This window comes from Nicotiana tabacum, chromosome 16, assembly GCF_000715075.1.
Source record: "Nicotiana tabacum cultivar K326 chromosome 16, ASM71507v2, whole genome shotgun sequence".
Classification (NCBI taxonomy): domain Eukaryota; kingdom Viridiplantae; phylum Streptophyta; class Magnoliopsida; order Solanales; family Solanaceae; genus Nicotiana; species Nicotiana tabacum.
Genome location: NC_134095.1, coordinates 106903143 through 106915345, shown reverse-complemented (window position 1 = coordinate 106915345; position 12203 = coordinate 106903143). Strand labels below are relative to the sequence as shown.

At 39.6% G+C, this 12203-nt stretch overlaps 1 protein-coding gene and 1 non-coding gene across 6 annotated transcripts; both read right to left on the bottom strand.

The window, feature by feature from the left end:
* Window positions 1-2757: 2757 nt before the first annotated feature.
* LOC142171302 (U4 spliceosomal RNA) lies at window positions 2758-2908 on the bottom strand. The gene has a single exon (XR_012700876.1). It is a non-coding gene; the product is annotated as a U4 spliceosomal RNA (small nuclear RNA).
* Window positions 2909-2972: 64 nt separating this feature from the next.
* LOC107768565 (putative alpha,alpha-trehalose-phosphate synthase [UDP-forming] 9) lies at window positions 2973-11985 on the bottom strand. Of its 5 annotated transcripts, XM_075233195.1 has the most exons (5): window positions 11734-11978; window positions 6703-6768; window positions 4159-6249; window positions 3725-3992; window positions 2973-3616 (listed from the first exon to the last, which is right to left on the bottom strand). In XM_075233195.1, the coding sequence occupies exons 3-5, from the start codon at window positions 6138-6140 to the stop codon at window positions 3293-3295; spliced, it is 2574 nt and encodes an 857-aa protein (XP_075089296.1). In that variant the 5' UTR covers window positions 6141-6249; window positions 6703-6768; window positions 11734-11978; the 3' UTR covers window positions 2973-3292. The 5 variants fall into 5 exon arrangements, with proteins under 5 accessions (XP_075089296.1, XP_075089295.1, XP_075089298.1 ...); XM_075233194.1 differs by lacking the exon at window positions 6703-6768 and having other exon boundaries at window positions 11734-11985; XM_075233197.1 differs by lacking the exon at window positions 6703-6768 and having other exon boundaries at window positions 7929-11978.
* Window positions 11986-12203: the final 218 nt, after the last annotated feature.

Sequence of the window (12203 nt, the reverse complement as noted above, 5' to 3'; positions counted from 1 at the left end):
TTGGTGCTTCCCTACTCCTGAGCGACCTGTCAAACCTGTTCTTGCTCATCAGACCTCGACCGCTTGGTCCTCGATCATTCTCTTCTCGTTCCTTGTCGGATAGCGCTTGGATCCATTTCCCCTCCGATCCGTGATGTATGACTTATATCGATCTCGGAATGGCCTTGGCTTTGGATCAATGTTCCTCTTGGATCTGTCATCGGTCCTAATGGAGTAAACATAACTCGAATGGGCCCCAAGTTGATCGTCTTCGACCCTAATCTTTTATTGATATCTATTGTGTACGTGGGCCCAGCTAACCGCTGGGTACTCCACCAAAATTTGTTTCAGCTGTTGAGAGGCCACAGAACTTCAGGGGTTAAGACCTTGAGTGAATGCCTGAACGGCCCAATCGTCCGCAACTGGTGGCAGGTCCATTCGTTCCATCTAGAATCTCGACACGAACTCCATGAGCACCTTGTTATCCCTCTGTTTGACCTTGAAAAGGCCTGACTTCCTGGTCTCGACCTTGATGGCTCCGGCATGGGCCTTCACGAAAGCATCTGCAAGCATAGCAAACGAGTCAATAGAATTCAGAGGCAAGTTGTGATACCATATCATCTCTCCCTTGGACAAGGTTTCCCCAAACTTTTTCAGCAACAGTGACTCGATTTTGTCGTCTTCTAAGTCGTTCCCTTTGATCGCGCATGTATAGGAGGTTATATGCTCATTTGAATATGCGGTCCCATTATACTTGGGAATATTGGGCATTCGAAACCTCTTCGGGATTGGCTTCGGTGCTGCGTTCGAGGGGAAAGGATTCTGAATAAACGTTTTGGAGTCCGGTCCCTTCAATATCGGAGGCGCTCCCGGGATCTTATCGACCCTGGAGTTGTACGTTTCCATCTTCTTGTCGTTGGCCTCAATCTTTTTCTCGCCTGACTCCACCCGTTTTGTCAATGCTTCGAGATCTTCATCACCTTGGAAGTTTCCTCGGGTCTGAGCTCATCCGGTTCTACAACAACTTGTTCATCCCTTCGAGTATTTTCCCAGGACTATTCGAGTTCGACCATGTTAGGGGCGTGTCTTTGGTTCCACAACTGTGCTATCGCCGCTTGTTGAGCCTGCAACATTTTGAAAATCAACTGCAGGCTTAACCCATCACCTTCACCTTCGGGCGCTTCTCGAGCCGCTGGTCGGGGTCCCCCACGAACACTGTTTTCGGGATCAATTCGTAAATTGATGTTGATGGCCACCTGTGAGTTAGCATCGACCGGGTCGGCGGCTGGGACACCATTGGGATCAATAGGAGGCACATCATTATTAGGCATCACGTTATTGTTCACGTTGTAATGGCCTGACTCAGCGTCAACGTTCAAGTGAACAGACTGAGAGTTTGACATCCTTACGCTAACCTGGAATCGAAATTTCAAAGAACAAGCGTAAAATAGGGTGTTATGGATATTCGTATCAAATCACCACTATTATCCTTAGCCCCACGGTGGGCACTAAATTGTTTACCCCAAAAATGAGTAACAATTGAATTTGTACGTAGTTTAAAGGATATGTGATTTAATTCAATACGAACGATTAAGAACAACAGGTAAATGAGTTAAAGACAAAATAAATGATCAAACAAATCGCAATAAGGTGACAAAGCATGATCTTAGATTGAATAGTGGAATTCATCCTCGATTGGACCTTCGGTACAAGCTCGGTCGCGAATAAAGAAAATAACAAATGAATAATGCTTTGAACAATAGTTAGAAGACAAAAGTAAACTTTTTATGCTTTGATTTGCGTGTCACAATGTGTAAGAATAAAGAAAACTTTCCCCTTTATATAATAGCTAATTTCAATCCTAGTACAAGTCTAAATAAGGTAAAAATCTTCTTTTTCCGGTAAATGTCAATCTACAGCTGATACTGAACGGAATTCACACCGTAATATCCGGCTGAGGGCGAATATTACGGCCCCCTACTCGTCATGAGTAACCGTTCTCTGCATTTCTCGAAGTCCAGAAGCTATACTTGGTCTGGTCCGTTATTTCACCGTGCCTGATCTCAAATACATTGTTCATTCCTCCGGGTTTTGATACGGGTTTCTTGGGCCTCGATTATAATCACGTCGAGCCTGCTTCCCCCCTGTTTCCATATCAGGGAATCGGGGAAAACTCAGCCTAGATTTTACCCGTACACAAAGTTTTACAAATATTGTGAGTAAAAATATAGGGTGAATTGTATGTTACCGATTTCTGTTTGAAGAGACGCAGAGAAATTTTTGAAGCAACCCGGTGCACTAAGCTCCTGCTATGCGCAGAGTCTGGGGAAGGACCAGACCACAATGATCTATTGTACACAGTCTTACCCAGTATTTCTGCAAGTGGTTGTTTTCATGACTCGAACCCGTGACCTTCTTGTCACATGACAACAACTTTACCAGTTATGTCAAAGCTCTCATTCCAGAGACCAGAGAAATTGCTTCTAAAAATATCAGGAATATTTCTTCCGGATAACAAAAGCAGGACCTAAAGCTAGAAATATTTTCGATTTCATCGTCTTTACTCACATGGGCAAGTTACTGTCCTAGACTTTTCTTGTTAGATTTTTCGAAAAACTTTGCTTATGAATAACTCCTCCTCTCAAGGCTACAGCTTTTTAAATATTTTTTCTCTCTCTGAGTCATCTTTGTTTGCACCTATTGCTGCTACTTGAAGGCAGAAATGAGTCGATCGGTCATTTCTTAATGACATTTCAGAAAGGCGTCTTTTATTTTGAGGGCATAACTCCGAAGGGAGCCATTCCAAAAATTCTCATCTGCCAGGGGCGAACCCAGGCCAAAGAGGAGGTTTGAAAATAGTTTTCAACCAGCAATAGACTTGCCTCAGTTAGAACCTCACTAGCAGAGTCATTGCCCCAAGCAAAAACACGCCTCGGTGACAAGTTGCTATAAAGAATTCAAACGATGCATTTCATCCATTAAGATAACTCAAGTGAGATAAACCAAACTGTCATTCATATTAAAGATTCGTGTATCTGTACAAAGTAACGGTGCCTGTTAAATCATTCAGGGCAAGCACCAGGACTGCTGCAAAACTGTACTTTGAAAAAGGAACTCTAGCCCTGATGATACTTTCTACACTAAGTAGCCTGCAAACCTCAAGCCCTGAATCCAGCATAACTTGGAAATGCCCAAGCCTGTATCCAGTCATTCATCACATTAAGTTAGGATTGAAGATGGGACTCATTCCTCATCTGTAAAAGAGATTCCCAAAAGCAGAACTATGTACATGAGCTGCAACTTGTTTGCCCACTCAAATAACAGAGCCAAACGCGAGCTGGAATTGAGCAGTATGCCTTGGCTTTGGACAAGAAGCATTAGCAAGGCCTCCAAGCAGTCTAAGAACATCGGCTGTATCATCGAGGTAATACTTGGCTTTGCTTGGCTTTTGCCCAACAGTGCAGGCAAAGATATCAGGGGCAGCAGTGACTGACGGACTGGATACAGTGCTTAATATGCTCTCAAACATGTCTTCGTCTGACCTATCATCTCCAATGCACATAACAAAATCGGGCGGATTCCCACTATCAACCATCATTGAGAGAACCTTCTCTGCAACTATTCCTTTGGTAACACCCTGCAAGGCACACAGAGATACGTCAAGACTTTTGAATAGCATTATGCAACATGCTTGTGGTGTATCATTAAAGGAACAGACGCACAAAAAAAGGAGGAGAAGGTTTACTTGTGGCTTGATTTCAACAATATGTTGGCCCCTCTTAACAACTGCAGGTTCATTTGCAAGTACGCTTTCCAAATGATCCAACAATTCCTTTGCCTGGCAGGAGCCAAAGTCAGGGTCTGCATCATGATGGTGCCACACTAATGCACTCTCTTTAGTTTCTATATATGATCCATCAGTTGCTTCCGTGTAAAGTTTCATCACAGGTTCCACAATTTCGTTCCATTCAAGATCAGACGCCAAAGATTCCCAATCAGAGGTTTTACTCTCCCTGCAACAAGAGAAAGCAGTAGAGAACTTGTTATACATGAACGTGTACAAAGAAAACTTGAACACAAATTCCAGATGAAAAACAACAGTCCAACTGCAAATCAAGGAGACTATATGACAATTAGCATGAAAGCAACCCTACAAATAAAAGATGGTTAGCTCTGTACCTTATGAAGTATCCATGTTCAGCAGCTATTCCAAGCCTTTCACATGGTGCAAGCCATTCGCTTAATGAGGTCCTTCCTCTGCCGCTAACAATATACACAGTGTTTTTAGGGTCATTGCTTAGAGTGTTCAACAGTGTAATAACTTCAGCACTCGGAGCTTTAACCATAGATGACTGAGGTACGACAGTACCGTCATAGTCCAAAAATATCGCCCTTCTCTGTGTCCTCCTGTATGAGGAAACAATGTGATCTATGGACAACTTTCTAAAACTTGGCGAAAGCGCGATAACTCTGAAACCTAGGCCAAGACCAATTCCCCAACATCGCTTACTGTAATGATCTTTGCATGCTCTCTCCAAATCCTGCATGAAGCTAAGGGCCCAATAAGCTACATCGTGAGAGCTAACATAGCGGTAATGCTTCTCGTGACGAAGCACTTTCTCAGAATCCGAAATTGTGATGGCCCAATTTAAAGCCTCAGCGACAGCCTCAATATCCCATGGATTTACCCTAATTGCTCCACTCAATGATGGTGAACAACCAATAAATTCAGACACAACAAGCATGCTAGTTCTAGGGGAATCAGCTTTGATACCCATAGCCTCATCCAAACCAAGAGAACCCTGCCTACAGACAATATACTTGTAAGGCACTAAATTCATCCCATCCCTCACGGCATTGACTATGCAACAATCAGCAACAGCATAATACGCAGTCTTCTCATAGCGAGCAACTGGACGATCAATCAAAATTACAGGCTCATAATTAGATCTTCCATAAATTTGGTTGATCCTGTCAACAGTCAAATATGTCTCCCTCTTAGCTTCCTGAACATCTTTCCCAGAGCTACGAGCAGGATTTACTATTTGGACAAGGACAAGTTTACCCTGCAAATCCTCATGCTGCTGTAGTAGGTGTTCAAAAGCTAGTAATTTCAAACTAATACCTTTAAAGATGTCCATATCATCCACACCGAGAATGACTTTCATTCCCTTGAACTGTTCTTGAACTTCTTTAGCTTTAGCAAACGTAGAGGAAAGATTTAACACCGACTCCAGTCGACCCATATGTATTCCTACTGGCAGAATCTTTATGTAAACTGTACGACCAAAGTAATCAAGTCCAATGTGTCCTCGTTTAGATTCATAATCTAGACCTAGCATTCTACTGCAGCATGACAGAAAGTGACGCGCATAATCAAATGTATGAAAGCCAATTAGGTCGCAGTTCAACAATCCTTTTAGAATTTCATCCCTAACTGGGAGAGTTCGGTAAATTTCTGATGATGGAAATGGGCTATGAAGAAAAAACCCAAGCTTCACTCGATGGTATCTCTTTCTTAAAAATGTTGGAAGAACCATGAGGTGGTAATCTTGAACCCAGATGTAATCATCCTCGGGATTAACCACTTCCATAACCTTATCAGCAAATAGCTTATTTGCTGAGACATAAGCTTGCCAGAGCTGACGATCAAAACGATCTCCATGATCTGGGCACATTGGAAGCATGTAGTGAAAAAGAGGCCATAGTTGTTGCTTACAGAAGCCATGATAAAAATTTTCCTGGATGTCACGAGGTACAAAGGTAGGCACACACTTGAACTCCTCAAGTAGTCTCTGTGTAACTTCCTCCTGTTCGCTCGGTTCAACTTCAACCTTGAGAGAACCCACATAGATAACCTCAGTTTCAGGTGAAAACCCATCCTTCAGTTGCAATAAAAGAGAATCCTCATCCAAGCTAAAGCACCACTTTTCAGCTGCTGTATCCCTTTGAGCATGCAAAGGCAGCATGTTAGCAACAATAATTTTTCGCTCATGACAAGCAGATGTTATACTATCTGAATCCCCATCATTGCTTCCATAACCACCAGCGATGATTCCAGGAACAGTCATCACCCGGGGAAGAGCTCTAGGAATCTGAGGTATATCCAGTATCTCCACAGATGCCAAGTCAAAAAAGTTTGCACAAGATCTTGATGCCATGACTCTGAAGTAAAATTTAGCTTACGTTGTCATAAATATTTTGCTGAAATCTGTGAAACCTAAGAAAAGTGTACCCCCAGCAATTGCAGAATTAATGTTTTCCTGCAGTCTACAACACCAAAACAGAAGGGAAAATATCAATCACGATTTTTCTCACATGTGCATCATAGGACTTCACACAATTCCAGAGAACAATGTCACCCATATTAAAGACGAAAAAGGAAAGAGAACTGTTGAGTAAGAAATAATCTTAAAGTAAGTTTTTATATGGTTGTGAAAACATTGTACTTTTGTAACAGGATCCTCTTCAAGGGATTCATCAATTAGACAATCAAGATGAAATCAAGTGTAATCCTACAGAACTCAAGAGCAATAATGTCTTTATATTAAAGGTACCAAGTAGACAAGTACAACATACAGAAGGAAGAAATATCAAGCCATTCTTAACGGGTTGGAGTGCAGGGTTAAGAATGGGTATACCAGAACAACAAACACATTGGGATGTGACTGCATCGGGGGTATGGTCTTAGCATTATAACAGGCACGTGGCGTTTTAACAAACCTTGGCCATCTTGTAGCAATAATGGTGGTTCTTGAGCTGAAAGCCAACTTAATTCTTATATGAGGCCTGTGAATAAACCATACACGAAGAGTTACCATTCTAAAAAGACGATTCAGTTCAAACCTATTATTTCCTGTGTCAGATACACTGGTTCAGGTTTCAAAGGGGCCTGGGAATGATATTCAGTAAGCAAGCCTCTCGACAGCCAGCTTACACGTGAGTTCAGGTGAATTATTCATTGCCTTCAACTTTCAGATTAAAGTGATTAAACATTCAAAAGCTGCTTCAAAACAATAATGATAACCTTTCTTCTTCCCCCTCAATATATAATTAGCAATATCGACCTAAACTTAAACCCAAGAGGGTGACCTAGCACTCAGTGAAGTTAAATGAAAGCCATAGAGGCCAGTGTTCAAAATCCAGTAGAGGCAACATACACTAGGTGAATTATTTTCATCTGCCTTTTTTTTTTGATACGGTAAATATTAATTATTTTCATCTGCAAGCTTTGATGGACAAAGTTACATGATACTTGTATTGGTGCGAGAGAGCAGGCATACAATGAAACAGTCGAGGTGCGAACAAACTAGAGAACTCACTTCCAATATCCCAAATAGATCTTCTAAATCTGGTTGCTGAAGAATATGAAAGAGAAAGATTTCAAATAGGTGATAAACCATAAAAGATGGCATAATACTAATTGTCATTACGTAATGAACCTTCCTATTCCAATATCTATCTGAAAATATCAATGACTATTGAAACTGTTCGAATCAAATAGATAGCTTTATGGTCAAACCACAAAGATTTCATTCAAAAAAAGACTACCGGTTTAGTATTACACCACTAATGATTATCGACAAACTTTTACTCTCCCACCTCTCTACTTATACTTGGGATTTCAGCAAATAGCATAAAATTCCGAATTCTAGATCAACTAGATAGCTATATGGTCAAACAATAACAACAACAACAACAATCCCAGTGTACGCAGACCTTAACCCTACCCTGAGAGGGCAGAAAGGTTGTTTCCGATAGATCTCGGCTCAAGAAAAAATGAAAAGAAGCAGCGCCAACAAGCAATAAAACAACAAGATATTAAGAAAATTGAAGCGAAGATAGCAATCAAACAACAGGCACTAAAAAAGCAACCTAAGAATACAAAAGATATCATACTAGTACTAATACTACCGGTATGGGGAAAAAGAAGAAAAACTTTCGATTACCTGCTAACCTTCTGCCCTAATACTCAACCTCCACACCCTTCTATAAGGGTCATGTCCTTGGTAGCTGAAGTTGTACCATGTCCTGCCTAGTCACCTCTCCTTAATACTTATTTGGCCTACCTCTACCTCTCCGCATATCCACCAAGGTCAACCTCTCCCACCTCCTAACTAGGGCATTTGTGCTTGTCCTCTTCACATGCCCCAACCATCTAAGCCTCGCCTCCTGCATCTTGTCCTCCATGGGACCGCTCCCACCTTTTCCGGAATAACTTCATTCCTAATCTTATCTAATCTAGTAAGCCCGCAAATCCTCTCAACATCCACATTTCAACTACTTTCATCTTCTAGATATCCACATTTCAGCTACTTTCATCTTCTAGACATAAGAGTTCTTGACTGACCAACACTCTGCCCCATACAACATGGTCGGTCAAACCACAAAGATCTCATTTCGCAAAAGACTTTCAAATTAATAATAGTCAGCTGATGATTATGTACAAACTCTCCAATTAGCATAAACCCCTACTTTGGATCCAATAGTAGCTATATGGTTAAACCACAAAGATTTCATTTCAAATGGAATAATAATAAACGACTGATGATTTTCAAAGTGTTCTCAGGGTGTTGTCTAATTAGCACATTAACCCGTACGGGAAGCAGAGCAAATAACAATATGAAATTTCATCTACATTTATCTTCAAAGCGGTCCATTGAGTCTCACAAGCTAGTCAACGATGACTTGACAGTAGCAGAATGTATCATCCTAAGATGGTTTTGTTCTCTTACTAAATCAAACCTTGTCATCTCTAGTGCCAAACATGATGCAGCGGTTATTCAAGTTAGTAGAAACAGATGAAAGTTTTACTACCATTTATATCTCAATAACAATAAAACAACCAGTAAGTACAACCATCGGATATGAGACAGGTAAGCAGTGATTCTGCATGGAGATGGTGTCCAGGTCTAACTTTCATTTCTCTTTGTTCTCTTAGCAAAGGTAGGCTCAAAAGAGACTTTTGGTCCGCTAAAACTGGGTTAAGGGGGCACAGTAACCCCAACAGAAAGTTCCAGTAGGGGAAAGGAGCCTTGGTAAAGTGGGACATATAATTAGGTTTCAAATCAAATACCAGTTAGTACAACATGCCACTACTAGCTAATAAGCCTAAACAACAGAAGCCATACACTTAAAACCTACAATATACACTGTCACTATTAAAAATGCCATGGCCTGAGCAGAAGAGTAGCCAGTAGGGTAACCATGTTCATAAATCCTAATGCACCCAAAAAAGCATGTATTCTCAATGTGCCCACACTGAGATCTTCCATTATCTAAGCAGTGGTCATGTTGGGTGAAGAATAAAGGGCAACTCGGTGCACTAAGCTCCCACTATGCGTACGGTCTGGAGAAGAATGCTTGCAGCAAACACCTAGGTGTGCCCGAAGCAAAAAACCTAAAAGATTTTGCTCGAAAGTATTGTAATTTGCAAGGGAGTTTCAATAGCAAGCTGTTCATGCTGGTCACCTGGTTTGTTGTCGTGCGTCAACTCCACTTTTGTAGCATTAAGTACAACGAAAGAAAATCTCTAATGGAAAAAATATAGATCAAGTAGCGTCTGATTTCATAAAACAAAATTCCTCTGTGTGTGATCATCATATGCATAAACCTTTGTTGGATATTACCAAAAATAGGTATAATAAATCCTGCTGGATATTAGCTAAAAAACTTAAATGCCTGATATCCTACCTTCCTGAACTATCTAAAATACTAAATATGTTATTCTGCCGCGTTATGAACAACATTAATTTTACTTTTGAGGTGTTGCATTCAACCTTAGTATGATGAGATATTTAGCTTTGTCCAGTCGATGAAGACAAACTACTAAAAATTAGGTTTGTCTGGTCGACGCACACAAACTACTAAAAATTAGTCTTCTCTGGTCAATTCACATAAACTACAAAAACTTCTAACGGCTACCAATAGACCTATCTGGTTTGACATGATTGTCGTTTTGTATTTATATGTCTACCTCATAATTGTTGAAGGTTTCCAATCAAAGAAATCCTACTTCTCTTTTTTCCTTTTCTTTTACTCATTAATGAGTGTCATTCACATGCATTCTTATGTGGAAGCTTCTATACCGAAACTAGTTGAACTTCTATTAGACATACTACTTTGTTGTACTATTAATGTACGTTCATCTACGTGCATGGACATGCATGATTCGAACCCTCCAAGGTTCATAACTTTAAATACTCCATTGCTCACCCTCTAGATACTTTCCTGCTCCCCTTTTACTTTTATCTTAATGTTGGCAATGCATGCACAAACATATTGGTGACATACATCTACATTTTCTTAATGAAGATACAAATCTATGTTGATGTAATGTTAGAGTTATACTCCTTTAGTGCCTCGTAGGTCATGGGTGCAAAGCATGCAAATAGCCTCTTCGTAAAAATGCAAGGGGAAGGCAATCTACAACATATGCGCACTTTCCTCCTACAACCACACTAGCTCCGGAGCAATTTGTGCAAGGCTTATATAAGTACTAATTTCAACATTTGCCATTTAAATCATATTGTCATTTATTTACTGCCATGACTCTTACACATTTTTTCAATAGTAAACTAGTATGGGTCGTTTCGTTCAGAGACAAGTTACGCAGGAATTAATTATGTAGGGATTGCAGTGTAGGATAAATTGTAATGTCGGGATTAATAATGCAGGGATTGTACTGCAATCATTATTATATGGGTATTATTTCTTGTTAAATGTACATTTTAAAATATGTGCTTTCTTTAAATTTCAGAAAAAGGATTGTCTAAAACATGAGGGTTATTTTGGTCATTTTAATTTCTTTAATTTATGTATTACCAATTCCCATATTCTTATCTCACCTTTTAGTGTGCATAGACTCAAGCATAACTTTTTCGATAACCATAGATTCATGCATAACTTATGCCTGTATTATTTGTTAGCAACAAAAATGAGAACCAAACAATGCATAAATAATGCTGAACTTTATGCCAGGTATAAAAAACCAAACATTGTATTGCTTCTGCTGAATTTACGGCGGGTATTACCACCCCTTATACTGAAACCAAACGAGCACTTAATAGGGAGAAGGCATGTATATTCCATTTTCACAAATCTAATCTGATTCAACGAATACCACAGGACACATCTCAAGATACTATAAAAATAACCATTTTATGATGACAGCTTCATATCCAGGAAAAACATTAAAGCTCCGGTTTCATTTTTGAGTGAGAGAAGCAAGGAATCAGGAAATGGAAAAACTAAAACGACTTGCAAATTGGAAAAAAAAAAAAAGGAGTAACGAAAAAGTAGTAGCACTAAAACACTCCATTAAAAGCATTTTTCTTTCAATGACAGAACAAGGACCAAATTACTAATTGATTTTACCAATTCGTGATACTGGTAAAACACCATGTAAATAAATGAATCCTTAAACAATGAAATTAATATCCAAATAAGAAAAAAGTCTCAACTTAAATTCGAATTAGGCAAAATTAGAAACCTTCAAAAGTACAACTCATCAATTTCCCAATCAAAGCAAAGTAGCTTATATATTAAATGATGACTTTCAGTGACTGCTCCTCAATACATACACAACTAGATATCAATCTTCCGTTTATTGTAGAACTCATAAGAAAAAAAACAAAAAATATTCCAAAAATAATACATCATCGTCTGATTCCATTTTCAATTTGTTGAGCAAATAATATATTAAACATTAATTCAAAAAATGAGAAAAAGATCAAAGGAGAGGGAGGCGCATACATATAAGACTTTTGGATCCGGTGACCGGTAACTATTGCTGACGTCAGAAACCGGCGAATTTCCGAAGCGGTGACGGTTATATCACACACAAATAGATTACATATAATTAAAAGAGAAGTAGTGAATGCAGAAAAAGGAGGACAAGTTTTGTTTGATATTTCAGCTATCAACGGAAGAAATAGAGAGAGATGTCAGATATAGGAGTAGAAGTTCCTTTTTTTTTTCTTTTTCTTGAGCGAGGAAAATGGATAGTGGATAATGCCAGCAAATGGGGATTTTAACTGTATTTGACAGGAAGTGGTACAATCGTTGATGCATAAGGTACGACGCGTAGGGACCTTTATGTTTTACGTGTTGGAAGAGAAAAGATAAGTTTCTACTTTCTACTCTCTACTGCGACGGAGCTTTACCTTAGTTAGTTGCAACTAACCCTGGTTTCGGATAACATTTCGAGCTTTTCAATTCTCCCA